The sequence below is a fragment of the Ambystoma mexicanum genome, chromosome 11, assembly GCF_040938575.1.
Source record: "Ambystoma mexicanum isolate Mex_15411 chromosome 11, UKY_AmexF1_1, whole genome shotgun sequence".
Taxonomy (NCBI): Eukaryota; Metazoa; Chordata; class Amphibia; order Caudata; family Ambystomatidae; genus Ambystoma; species Ambystoma mexicanum.
The window spans coordinates 707,240,431-707,254,862 of record NC_090934.1 but is presented as its reverse complement, the minus strand read 5'-3'; the positions used below and the strand labels follow the sequence as shown (position 1 = coordinate 707,254,862).

Genomic DNA, 14,432 nt, shown 5'->3' with positions numbered 1-14,432 from the left:
TTCTGTTCAGGATTTAAGACTAGTAAAGTCTTTGGTGACTTTACATGCCCTGGGAGACAGTAGTCAGTCCCAGGGTATGGAGTCTATGTTGGGGAGTCCCTAGGACACCCCTGGGTTACGGCACAGAGGGTGCTGTGTAACCCACATCCAAAAAATACATGAGGCCCTATGGAGTAAAAGACCCCATAGCCCATTCAACACAAGGTTTAACCAAGAAAACACACTTCAACATGCCCAAGAGTGAGGGTAAAAGAGTCTCACTCTTGGCAGGAGAAAAAAAATAAACCCCAGAAATCCAGCAAAGCTGCTGGGGGACTCACTAGGTAGGGAAATTCAGCCTAAACCGAGAATTCTCCCTAACACTCGCCCCCCCCCAGACTAAGGGACAGGAGGATTTAATCCACTCCTGGATGAACCTCATACCTCTAGTCGATGATATACATCCTAGAGAGTCCATCAGCATTTTGATGGTGACACCCTGACCTGTGCTCAATGGTGAAATAAAACCCTTGCAGGCAGATTGACCATCTCAATAGTTTTGGATTTTCCCCTTTCATTTGCATTAACCATCTCAAGGGTTGGTGGTCAGTCTGAATAACAAAAGTAGAACCATACAAGTATGGCCTAAACTTCTTCAGTGCCCACACAATAGCAAAGCATTCTCTTTCGATAGTTGCCCACCTTGTCTCAGGATCCTTCAGTTTCCTACTGATGAAGCAAATGGGGTGCTCCCTACCCTTCTCATCCAGTTGGCTTAGAACTGCACCTATACCTACATTGGAAGCATCAGTTTGTACAATGAAAGTTTGGTGGTAGTCAGGAGCTCTTAACACTGGAGCTTGGCAAAGAGCTCTCTTCAGTTTTTCAAAGGCCTGATTGCACTCCTCATTCCATTTTACCTTTTTAGGGAATTTGGGAGAGGAGATTACATTCAGTGGAGAAGCTATGGTCCCATAGTTCTCAATGAAATTCCTGTAATACCCAGTGAGGCCTAGGAAAGCTCTCACTTGGGTTTGAGTAGTTGGTGTTGTCCAATTTTGCACAGCTTCAATCTTGCTGAGCAAAGGCCTTATTTCTCCACCTCCTACCTCATGTCCAAGGTAGACCACCTTACTTTGACCAATCTGGCACTTACTGGCTTTGATTGTCAAATGGGCCTGTTCAAGGGCCTGCAACACATGTCCTAGGTGGTTCACATGCTCCCCCCAGGAGTGGCTGAAGACTGCAATGTCATCCAAGTATGCCATGCAGAAATCTTCCATCCCAGCTAGAACTTGGTTCACCATCCTTTGGAATGTAGCAGGTGCATTTTTTAGCCCAAAAGGCATGACCTTAAACTGGTACAAGCCAACGGGGGTTGAAAATGCAGTTTTCTCCTTGGCATGGTCTGTCAGGGCTATTTGCCAATAGCCTGACGTCAGGTCAAATGTGCTGAGGTACTTGGCTGCACCAAGTTTATCCACCAACTCATCTGTCCTGGGCAAAGGGTGGGCATCAGTCTTGGTGACTGCATTTAGAGCTCTATAGTCCACACAGAATCTCAAGTCTTTGGATCCTGCCTTTGGTACTAACACAACTGGGCTAGACCATGGACTAGTAGAGGGCTCTATTACCCCGAGATCAAGCATCTTCTTGACCTCTCCTTTGATGTGGGTTCTGATATGTTCTGACATTCTGTATCCTCTGCTTTTGACTGGCAGACAGTCACCAGTGAGTATCTCATGCTGGCCCCAAGGGGTCAAGCCTGGTGACAGTGAGAACAGGGAGGCAAACTGATTTAACATAGATTTGCACTCCTCTTGTTGCTCAGGTGTCAGGTCTGAAGAGAGATTGACTCCTTCAACTTTTTCATCTAAAGGCACACCTCTGAGGAGATCAGGGAGAGATTCACTCTCTTCTTCCTCTGCAGCTGAAGCTAGAAGCAAGGCTCCTACATCAGGTCTGGAGATGTATGCTTTTAGTCGGTTGGTGTGGAAGACTCTAGGAGCTTCCCTGGGTCTGCCCAGATCCACCAGATAGTTGACCTCTCCAAGTTTTCCCACAATCTTGAAGGGTCCCATCCATTTGTCTTGCAAGGCCCTCTGCCTTGTTGGGAGCATAACTAGAACTAGCTGGTCTTGAGTAAACTCAACCATGTTAGCTTTCTGGTCGTGCCAATGTTTGACCAGAGCTTGACCAGCTTTCAAGTTGTCACTTGCTTCTGCCATCATGTGTGACATTCTCCTCCGGAGACCTATCACATAGTCAGTCACTCGGACTGGCTTGAGGGGAGGAGCACCTTCCAATCCCTCCTTAATCAGGGCCAATGGACCTCTGACTGGATGGCCATAGAGAAGCTCAAAGGGAGAATAACCTACTCCCTCCTGAGGGACTTCTCTATAAGCAAAGAGAAGGCATGGCAGTAGAAGGTCCCACTTTTTCTTAAGGGGTTCTTCTAAAGCACCTATCATGCTCTTCATGGTTCTGTTAAACCTTTCAACCAACCCGTTTGTCTGAGGGTGGTATGCGGTTGAGAACTTGTAGGTAACTCCACAGGTTTTCCACATGGCTTTCATGTAGTGGGACATAAAGTTTGACCCCCTGTCAGAGATTACCTCCTTAGGAAACCCAACCCTGGTAAAAATACCAAGGAGGGCCTTAGCCACAGCCGGAGCTGTAACAGTCCTCATAGGAATTGCCTCAGGGTACCTAGTAGCATGGTCTACTACAACAAGGATAAACCTGTTGCCTGAGGAGGTTGGGGGATCAAGGGGACCAACAATGTCAATCCCTACCCTCTCAAATGGGACTCCCACAACTGGGAGAGGCACTAAAGGTGCCACATTCTTGGAACCAACCTTACCAGAAGTCTGGCAGGTGTGGCAGCTCTTACAATATCTGTCTACTTCAGCCCCCATCTTTGGCCAATGAAAGTAGAGAGAGAGCCTTTCCTTGGTCTGCTTGAAACTCAAGTGACCAGCCAAAGGTATCTCATAGGCTAGTTGTAAGAACTGTTGTCTGTTCTCTTGTGGGACTACAAGGCGTTTGTAGTCTCCAGGTTCAGACTCAGTTGGTTCACTGTAGAAGAGGCCATCTTCCCAGTGTAACCTATACTTCCCAGGCTCTTGCCCATCAGCCTGAGAAGCTGCCTGGTGGCGGAGACCTTCCAGAGTTGGACATTCTCTTTGCCCCTTACGAAAAGCTGCCCTGCTAGGCCCACCTTCTGCCAGTAAAGACTGCAGCTCAGGATGGTCCTCAGGGTCCAAATCTCCAATAAGGTTTGGGCCTCCTTCTAGCTCTTCCTCAGAGTCTAGCTCCACCACACAGGGTTGTACCTCCCTCTCAGCCTCAGCTGGAGGTGGAGTTACAGGTGTAACTTTGGACAACCTAGGGGAAGTCCTTGTTGGAAGCACTGGAGTGCTTGCTGCTGGCTTTTTCCTAGGAGTCTTGGGTTGCCCCTTTGCACCTGATCTGGTAGTTACTGCAGTAAGTTGCTCCAGTGGGAGAGGAGTGATTTCTGTTATCATCTCCTGAGATAACCCTCGCAGGGTTTTCTCTCTTGCAGGTTTTGTGAGCTCCTGTAACCTTTTGCTAGGTGGTCTGGGGGTATGTGACACAACTCCAAGAGCCTTGAGGTCATTACCCAACAGAACCCTACCTGGCACTTCACATTGTACACTGACAGGTATTTTTACAGCCATATCATTACATTGGATGAGAACTGGTAACTGGGGACACATCTGCACAGGCCCACCAGCTAACTTGGTGAGGCATTTGGGTGCCTTAGCAACATCCTCTGCCTTGAAAAATGATTCATTCACCACAGTTATGCTGGCTCCAGTGTCCCTAATGGCAGGAGTCTCCTGACCATTCACCTGGACACTGTCCTTATAATACTCTTTAGTATTATCTGGGATGGAGTTATAGACATCTAAATTCTGTTGCTCCCACAACCCCAGAGAGACTAAAGAAACACTAGCTGAGACTCCAGTGGGTTCATCAGCTAGTAATAGAAAGTTTCCACTTGCCATATGTACTTCCTCTTCTGGAGCGAAGGCTAAGGAGGCAAGCTGGACCCCTGAAGGTTTACCCTTACATCTGGGATCTCCTTTCACATGGTCAGTAGCCTTACAAACAAAGCATGAGCCAAAGGCTCGCTGGAATGGAGGCTTGGTCTGACCCCCTTCTGGTCTGGGACCAGAAGGTACACTAGCCTGATTCGGTTTCCCTGGTGGCTTACCCTTATAGTTTTGTTTGGGGCCCTCTTTGGAATTTGTAGTATTAGAATTCTCTTTGGAGTCCTTTTTAGTCTGTTTCTCCCCATCCCTCTTCTGAGTTACCCCAGAGTCCTTGTGAGTGGCCCTGTTGGCAACCCACAAGTCAGCAGCCCTAGCTAGCTTCCGGGAATCTAATTCCTTGGAATCAGCCAAGTGTTGTCTGAGCTCAGGAGAGCAGGCATCATAAATAGTCTCCAACATAAACAAATTCTTCATACCTTCATAAGTGTTCACCTTGTAACCCTTAATCCATCCCTCTAAGTTTTTCAACCCTTCACTCACCCAGGTAGCCCAAGGGGTACCATCATGCTTTTTGAGGCTCCTAAACCTCTTAAGATACTGGGAAGGGGTCTTCCCAAATCTAGCTATCAAAGCTAGCTTCACACATTCATAGTCCTTCTTATCCTCCTCCCCCATCTCCATTACCAGATCAGTTGCAACAGGGGGAAGCCTAGAGAACAACCAGGTGAGTAAGTCATTTCCTGTGATGTTCTGGAGCCCATGATTATATTCAAACAGAGACAACCAATCCAACACATCCAACTTAGGCTCATACATACCAACCAATTCTTTAGGCATCCGGGGTCTTTTAGGACTGGAACTTCTAGAGGAGCCAGAGAGAGAAGCATTCTCAACAGATAATTTCTTCATTTCTAAGTCATACTTGAGCTCCATTTCCCTTAGCCTTAGTTCTTTGTCAGTTTGAGCATTAAGTTTCTTATACTCCAATTCTAGTTTCATTTTCTCCAGTTCAAAGTACTGAGGACTAAATGTGGGACCTGGTAAAGGTCCAGTAGGTACAGCAGGTAGAGCAGGCAGAGGCCTAGGGGGGACAGTCACAACAGCCTCACCCTCCTCTTCTGACTCTTCCTCAGAATCATCAACATTTTTCTCCATGTTAATTTCAATACTGTCATCTACAGTTGCTGGAGTGGTAGGTTCCTCTGAACCATCACCCAGACTTTGGTTAGCTAACAATCTTTCAATCAGCTCCATTTTCTTGCCCTTAGTCAGGAGATCCTTATGTTTACAGAGCACTCTAAAACAATCAGCAGTTTTGGCTGCAAGGGACTCTTGACTATAGCTTTCTATAACTGACATGTTAGAGGATTACTTTTACAGTGCTAAGCTTTGTGGTTAGTTGCACTAAGGTATCTAGAGCACAATAAAATGTATACTCAATACAAATCCCACCGCTGTACACCAGTGTTAGGCAGAAACCTGTGCAGTTCCCTTGGGGAACACTGCAAAAGATTTAAGACTACAGGTATAGCAGTAAACCCACTTGGTAGCAGTCTGCACCACCCAGATTTACCTGGTAGCTGTGGCTGAGCAGTCAGACTTCCCTCAAGAAGAGTTAGGCAGTATGCAAAGTATACACAATATGTACTCCGGCACAATAGCACAAATAAACACTGACCAGAGCTTGGTTTCAAAAGTATATAGTTATTTATTTTTTTGAACACACAAATTGAAAACACTCTAGCAAAATATAATAAAACACTCCAAACACAGTTATATGGAAAGCAGTCCCAATCCTTATTCCTATCTAGACAACTCTAGGTTAACACCACATAATTAAAACAGAGGTGAGCGCTTAACTTTAGATGACACTCTAGTAGGTTAAAGAAGGGAGGGAAAAAGAGCAGAATTAGGATAACCACGCCACTCTAAGGTCAAGAACGCTTTTGGTAAGCTCAACGAAGCACAAAGTCACAGGTGAGCAAAAGTCACTAAGCAGGGCCCACTCTTAGAGCAGACAGAGCGAAAACGTGCCCAAGATCACACAGTTGGTAGGGATTCAGAGTCTTGCAAAAGAGTTCGGAAAAGAGTTAGAGAGGCTCAGAAAGTTTAGCCAAAGTGTCCCAGGCAATCCCAGGATCGAAAGCCGAGGGCTAAAACTACCCCGTACAGTCGGTGGCAAGGGAAGCCAGGCGGAACACGGTACCTTAACGGGAAGGATCCTCCAGCGGGGGCAGTTGTTCCAGGCAGTGGCAGCAAGGCTCGACGTCGGTCAGGGGAGAAGAAGATCTCGCTGAAGAGCAGAAGAAGAAGGTCGTTGCACTGCCCGGGAAGAAACCAGCCGCGGAGTCCTCCGGTTAAAGGGTTGTACCGACTTTCGCGGTTGGGGTAAAAGTGGTGGGGTTCCGGTTGCCGGGGTGCTTGGCACTGGCAAGGCGGCCACGGGATACCTCGAAGAACGGAAAGAAGGTGAAAACTGGTTGTCCCCACCAGTCAAGGGAAGGAGCCACTCCGTTAAGAGTTCTCCTCGGTCGTCGGGAAAAGTGGTGAGATGGTTCAGCAGGGCTCCACCGGCGGTGTCGTCGTAGCAGATCAGCTCAGCTCGTCCCTCGTTGGATTCTTAGGTCCTGTGGCGACTTCTGAAGTTCCAGTCCCCAAAGCCCTGTTTTTATGCAGCAAACCCCCATTCACCCAGCCTATCTGTCACTCAACCATGCTAAGTGGTGAGCCGGCCGGCTCACCACTTGGGCCAATCAGGACGGAGTGCGACTTGAGTTACCTAGGTAACTCAGTCCAGGGTGCCTAAATCCCCCTCCACCCCTCCTAAGTACCCCAGACAGAGTGGCACCACTTTGGAGGGCTTCTGTGGAGAAGCCCGCCAAAAGTGGGACAAAGGGCTCCACTTTGGGTCAGAGTTACAGAGGCGAACGCCAACGCCATTTTAGTATCAAGTTTTGGCAAAAAATCCCAACCGGAGTTATAATAATAAATATATAAACCGGCGGTATGTTTAAGGCTACCGTAAATAAATAATTAAATGTGTTAGCCCAAAACAATGGGAAATCCCATAGGAAAATATTTGCGGTCGAATATAAAAAGTAGTTTCCACTGCCACCAGCCAAAACTTGATCAGGGGGGACGGAGACGTGCCCCCGCGACTAACAGACCCTGGGGCAATCGAATTGCCCCAGCCAGTACGTCCACAATATGATGGTTTGTACTGGTTCTGTTCAGGATTTAAGACTAGTAAAGTCTTTGGTGACTTTACATGCCCTGGGAGACAGTAGTCAGTCCCAGGGTATGGAGTCTATGTTGGGGAGTCCCTAGGACACCCCTGGGTTACGGCACAGAGGGTGCTGTGTAACCCACATCCAAAAAATACATGAGGCCCTATGGAGTAAAAGACCCCATAGCCCATTCAACACAAGGTTTAACCAAGAAAACACACTTCAACATGCCCAAGAGTGAGGGTAAAAGAGTCTCACTCTTGGCAGGAGAAAAAAAATAAACCCCAGAAATCCAGCAAAGCTGCTGGGGGACTCACTAGGTAGGGAAATTCAGCCTAAACAGAGAATTCTCCCTAACACATATCTAGACGACTGGCTGGTCAGAGGTTCGTCCAGGGAACAAACACGAAACAGTCTAAGGGCCACAATGTCCCTCTTACAGGAACTGGGCTTCGCAATAAACTTCAACAAGTCCTCCGTAGAGCCTTCGAGGACCTTGGTCTTTCTAGGAGCGGAGTTTCATACACACACAAACCTGGTGAGACCATCCAGCGAAAGAATTCAGAAACTTCAAGGCAAAGCGTCGGAATGGAGATGCGGTACCAAGGTGTCGGTGCATTCCGTTGATAAGCAACTGCCGTCTGTTTATGAGGCCTTGCCAGGAATTTCTAGCGGACCGTTGGGCGCAGAGCCGAGGTCGCTGGTCCGACAGACTGGTCGTCGACGAACAACTAGTACAAGCACTCTGCTGGTGGAGAGTGTCTACTCATCTAACGAAAGGAATGCCTCTACTGGAACCGGAGTTCCAAAAGACGGTGGTGACGGATGCATCGCTGAGCGGGTGGGGAGCTCATCTGGATACGTTACAGGTACAAGGCCAGTGGTTGTTGCAGGAGTCCTCCCTGCATATCAACCTGCTCGAACTGAGAGCAGTGCGATGGGCTCTGAAATCTTTTCTTCCTCAACTGAGGGACTCGGTGCTGCGTGTCATGACGGACAACACCACTACGATGTTCTACTTGAGGAAACAAGGAGGGACACGTTCCAGGTCCCTATCGACGGAGGCACAGAAAATCTGGCATTGGGCCCTACAACACAACATGCAAATCTTGGCGTTCCACCTGCCAGGCGTGAGAAATGTGGAAGCCGATGCCCTCAGCAGAGAAATGAACGAAGTTCACGAATGGGTGCTGAACGACCAACAACTACAGCAAGTATTCAAGAAATGGGGACATCCTTCCATAGATTTGTTCGCGACGAAGAACAACAGGAAATGCCATCAGTACGCAAGCAGATGGCCTCAGCAGGGTTCACTGGGGGATGCGTTCTCCTTCCCATGGTCGAACAAATTCCTGTACGCATTTCCCCTTGTCCGGAGGACGTTGCAATGGATCCTCAGGTACCCATGTCGGGTAATTCTGGTGGCCCCGTACTGGGCCAGGCAGGTGTGGTTTTCAGACCTACTACACTTGGCGGTGGCGGAACCGATGAGATTCCAGAAGACCCCCGACCTTCTGTCTCGACAGGAGGGTGTCGTTTGGCATCACGACCCGGACAGCCTCAAGTTGACGGCCTGGCTCCTGACTTCGCCGAATTTGGTCGGCTAACGATTCCTCAGGACTGTCGGCGTATCCTGCAAGCGGCAAGAGCGCCTTCCACAAACGCCTCATACACGTACAAATGGAGAAGTTTCTGTCAGTGGTGTGAGGATCAACCAGGTTTGGCCCCGCAATCGATTAAGCCGGAACAGCTCCTTCCATACTTGCTGTTCTTAGCTCAAAAGGGCCTATCGGTATCGTCAATAAAAGTACACCTGGCCGCCATTTCCAGGTTTACTCGTCGACGGCATTCGGCACCATTGTTCAGCGACCGCCTGATTAAGCACTTCCTTAAAGGCCTCTTTCGGAGTTTCCCTCCAGAGAAGAAATTTCCGCCGGAGTGGAGCCTCAATCTGGTTTTAACGTCTCTTATGAAGCCTCCTTTTGAGCCAATGTCATCAGCGTCTCTAAAGTTTTTGTCGTGGAAATTGGCCTTCCTGGTGGCCATCACTTCAGCCCGACGTATTTCAGAAGTTCAGGCTCTAATGGTAGACCCACCATACTTACGATTTTTCAAGAACAAGGTAGCCCTTGCTACTAACCCACAGTTCATACCGAAAGCTCCTTCGGTGTTCCATAAACACTCCTCTATTGTGTTGCCTACGTTTTTTCCGGAGCCATGCTCGGGAGCGGAGCGCATGTTACACACATTGGATGTAAAAAGGGCTCTCAAGTTTTATCTTCATCGTACGCAACCATTCAGAGAAACGAGACAACTGTTCGTGGCCTATGGTTTGGGTGCTAGAGGAAAAGCCATTTCAAAGCAAGGACTGTCAACATGGGTGTCATCTACCATTTCGTACTGCCATTCCAGGGCAGGGAAGCCTCTTCTACGACGGCCAAGAGCTCATTCAACTAGAGCAGCGGCATCGTCGACGGCACTGTGGGCCGGAGTCCCTCTGGGAGACATCTGCATGGCGGCTACCTGGGCGGCTACACACACCTTTACCCGCCATTACTGCCTGTCGCAGCAACATGCCGAAGATACCCGGGTGGGACAGGCGGTGCTCCGACACCTATTCCAATAAGGTAAGCCCTGACTGAGGGGTTGCATCCTGTGGAATTTATGACTGTATGTGGTTCGTTTTCCTATGTTAACGATTACTAATGTATACATGATCATAGGGAACGGGCTTTGCGAAGAAAGTATATGGGTTTGCATGCACGCCTCCTATCTTGGGGGTGTACTGCTACGTAATCTATTCTAAGCATGTGAATCCATGAAAGATCCAATGCTGGAGAAGGGAATAGTTTCTTACCTGTAACTCCATTTCTCCAGCATTGGTATCTTTCATGGATTCACATGCGCCCACCTGCCTCCCCTGAACATGCAAACCGGTTCCCCCACTACTTTGGGGGCCGAAACCTGAGGGAGCGCGGGGGCGGGTCCTGTATTTATATCATGACGTCCTGACGGTGCGGGCACGCATGATACAAAACGAGGTGGATAGGACGCATAAGCGTCGAAAAAGTTTTCCTACGGGAAAGGGTCTATATAATGTACCGGGGATTCCCAGCCTGACGACGGGGAATATTCTAAGCATGTGAATCCATGAAAGATACCAATGCTGGAGAAATGGAGTTACAGGTAAGAAACTATTCCCTTCAGACATTCCTAAAGACAAAGGACAGGGGAGTTTCGGGATGCTCCCTCACTTCCTGGCCTTCCAGACACACTGGAGCCAGAGGTGGGTTTCGGTACTGAAGCTCGCCAAAGGCAAAATGAACAGAGGGCTCAAACCTGGTTTGGCACAGAGTAAAACCCAAGTAAGACCTCACAAACAGAAAATGATGGAAAAAAAGACCGGGGCCATTGTGACAATTGTCACCCATGGGTGCTATACTGCAGCTGAGGATTCAGCCTGCGGTAGAAAAGCACAATGGTAGGAAAGTGAAACCACTGCCATCAGCCATTTAAAGTAGTGAGGGTAACATAAAAAATGTTACATGAGTAGGTAGGAAAGGGGGCTACTAAGTAACCCCCAGCACTCCACATCAGATGGTGTGTGCTGGACCTACAAAGAGAAAAGGTAAGTAAAGTCAATTTCACTTCACTATTCGTGGGAACAGTAGTTCTCACAAGAAAAGGTATTTAAACCTTAGGAGAAATCTAAAGGATTTCTCTGAAACTGCACTGAAGGTGCTGTGTCACCATACAAAAGTAGATGCCTATGGAGTTTGTCAACTCCAAAAACAAAGGAAACACAAATTCAGGTCCAGCATATGAGCGAGTGAGAAAAAGGGCTCACTCACTCCAGGGTTAAAATTAAAAAAAGTCCAAAAGAGCAGGGGGTCTCTAAGGTGGGAAGAATTAAGCAATAAAATAATTGTCCCTAACAGGATTCTTTATAAGGTTATACTTTGGGTTGCATCCCCAATGTATTGAGTTGGTTTTTATAATAATTGTATTTATATGAAATGTTATAGTACTTACTTATCCAAGATTTATCTTGGCCTACTTGTATTTAAATAAAACCTTTATTTTTTCAATAAATAGTGTTTGTGTTTCTTTGGACCATATGTATGCTAAATTTCTTTGTGCCAAGCTACAGCCATCTCTCCCTCCCAAGATCAGCCTGGCTGCTCTGTCCATGCTACCAACATTCTCTGGTGGTTCAGCCTTCTACTAAGAGTGGAGCTTATGTACTGTCTCCGATGTATGGCTTTATGAAGCCCTTAGTTGGACTTTAGAAAAACAGTCCTAACAACGAGGAATAAAGGCCTCTCATTTCAAGGCCAAAACTTCACACTCCTATTCATTATTTCTACAGTATAAATGATGTGTAAAAGGTAATGTTATCTGACTTATGCATTATCCAACCCTCTGGCAAAGTCTTATTTTAACGCGTGGGCATAATAATAGAACATGAACTAACTGTTGGTTTAAAGAAGTATTTGGATCCACTATTGTAAAGGTTTGCCACAAATGAAGCAATTTTCTTTTTTAGGAGTATGAAACTGTTATGAAGGGCCTCGATCGAAATGCACCCTCCGTGCCACCTCAAAACACCCCACAGGAAGCTCAGCAAGTAGACATGTGGAAAAAGTATATACAGTGGGAAAAGAGCAATCCCCTCCGAACTGAGGACCAAACACTCATCACAAAAAGAGGTAGCATAATAAAATGTGTTTGACACTTTCTCAGGGGTGGGGGCTGTTAAAATAACATATATAAACAAATGTATGACTGTATTGAAGGCAATCTCAGTTAGGGCAGAATTCCTTTTTGTGGCTTCTCTAGTTTCATTTTATGGTAACCTTACTCTTTGTACGAGACTGACACAGTGGTGGTGGTGGTGGTGTTTGTTGGCAAAGCATTCGTCTCAAAAGGAAAGGAAAAACTATCTTGCACTATTTCTGAGGGGTTGCCCTACCGCAACCAAAAATACAAATGAATCTGTGAGGATGTTCTATAAAATAATTGTTCACCGTCCTGTGTTCAAACCTATTCTCGTCTCCTACCCAGTTTTCCTTAGTCTTGAGTGTATCTTCTTGATCCAGACGGAGACTCCTTGTTAGGGAGAATTCTCAGAAATGTGTTAATTCCCTTCTACCTTAAAGACCCCCAGCTCTTTTTGCTGGACTTTAGGACTTTTTATCTCTCATGTAATTCTAATGTGATTTATTCTCGGTTTCTTTTGACTTTGGATTCTGACAAACTCCATAGGCACCATCTTTACATTGTGTCGCACAACACCTTCAGTGCAGTGGCACAGAAAAGTCTCTTAGATTTCCCAAAGGTTTAAAGACCCTCTCTTGGATAAACTGTGTCCAAAAGCAGCAAAGTGAAATTGACTTTACTTACATTTGTAACTTTCTAGACCCAGCACACACCATCTTACAATAGGGTGCTGGAGGGGTTACCTAGTATCCCCGTTGTCTAACTTCTCAACATTATTATGTTACCCTTTCCTTGCTGAATGGCTGGTGGCAGTGGTTTCGTTTTAACTACTGTGGTGTGCATTTACCACGGGCTGCGTTCGCAGCTGCAGTAAGGCACCCAAGGGTGTCATTTTTGTCAAAATGGCCCCAGTCGTCTTTTTTCGCCATTTCTTTTTGGAAAGGTCCTTATTGAGATTTACTCAGCATGCCAAACCAGGTTTGGTCCCATTGTTTGCTTTGCCTTTGGCGGGATTCATGAGTGAAGCCCGCCTCTGGCTCCATGTTAGGCAAAGTTTGTATGCAGTACCCTTAGGGTGCACTACAACAACTGACTACAGGTAATGGGAAACCCAACCTTTGGTATAAGCTTGTACTACACAGTTTGGTAGCGTGCCAAGCAGCCAGGCTTATCTCAAGAGGGTCAATGTGAAGTGTAGGGGAATTACACAGAGATTCACAGTGACAAGTAGTCAAACTCTTACACCCAAGGTTTCTTGAATAAACAATTATTAATTTATTTAAGTCAGTTTCAGTAAGCCTTCTTCAGAAGGGAGCAATATAAAAGTAACGCACAAATACACTTGAATCCTGTACACTCTTAGTTTTTAGTTTCTAAATCAGTAAAGACCCTTTTGGGATGGTCCACAGACACAACCTACACCCTCAGGTGACTTCAATAGCTAGGGTGCTGGGGACATTAATATCTTACTGTTTGCATTTAGAATACTGTTAGAAGTTGGTAAAGGAAAAGGTTATTAGAACACACAAGAGACCACAAATATTCTTAAGCAGGAAAATACTTTTGGATGCCCTAAGCAGAGGCATTCAGTATAACAGGCTAGGCCCAAGCCAATGGGCAAAAGTATTATATAGGATGAAGCACTCCTGGTAGGTAAGTAGAAAAGTCTTTGCACAATGTTTTAGAAGTCCTTGAAGAAAAGAAGAAACAAATGTAGGGCCACAAGCTGATTAGACTTGTGAGTAGTAGAAGATGCAAGCAACTCTACAATGAGAGGTAAGTAAAGTCAATTTCACGTCACTGCTCTTGGAAACAGTAGTTTCACTGATAGAAGGTATTTAAACCTTTGGGCAATCTGAGACTTTCCTGTGCCACTGCACAGAAGGTGCTGTGTGTCACAATGCAAAGATGATGCCTATGGAGTTTGTCAGACTCCAAAGTCAAAAGAAACTCAAACTCCAAATCACAGAAAAATACATGAGAGAGTGGGGGAAAAGGTCTCGCTCTCTCCAGGCTCATTTCCATCCAGAGCGAGTGCAGGTGAGAGCTAAGGCAGCGACCCTCCTGGGCCTGCTTTTACTTGTTAAGCATTGTTTTTGTGCCCCTCGCAATCCACGGCACTGGACTTTTCCCGATCCCTCCCTCCTCCCAGCCCAACCCCCGGACCCAGATTGGTTGTTTCCTGGCCATTACTGACCTTCCTAGGGCAGCCCTCTGTCCGGCAACCCCTGCGGCTAAGGGCCCTGAGGAAAAGGGTGACTCCTACATTGGCGGCTCCAAGACGCGTCTGCAGGTGTCCGCAGGGGAAGCCAATGAAGCCAACAGACACCATCAAAACTGTAAGAGTGGCATGGGTGGGGTGTAGAGCAATTACTCTATTCCAGAAAGCCCCTGCCACTCTACCTTACCTTTCCATAGACTTACACCATGCATACATAGAAAGATTTGTGACCACCAGCCTAATCCATTTATGGCTGGACTGTAAATT

The 14,432-nt window shown here is 46.8% G+C and overlaps 1 protein-coding gene across 1 annotated transcript in view; it reads left to right on the top strand.

The window, feature by feature from the left end:
- CSTF3 (cleavage stimulation factor subunit 3) overlaps window positions 1-14,432 on the top strand; it is a 731,385-nt gene that overhangs the window by 432,708 nt on the left and 284,245 nt on the right. Inside the window, exon 10 of the mRNA XM_069623577.1 lies at window positions 11,772-11,934. Coding sequence (XP_069479678.1) covers window positions 11,772-11,934 — 163 coding nt within the window. The remainder of the gene's footprint in view (window positions 1-11,771; window positions 11,935-14,432) is intronic.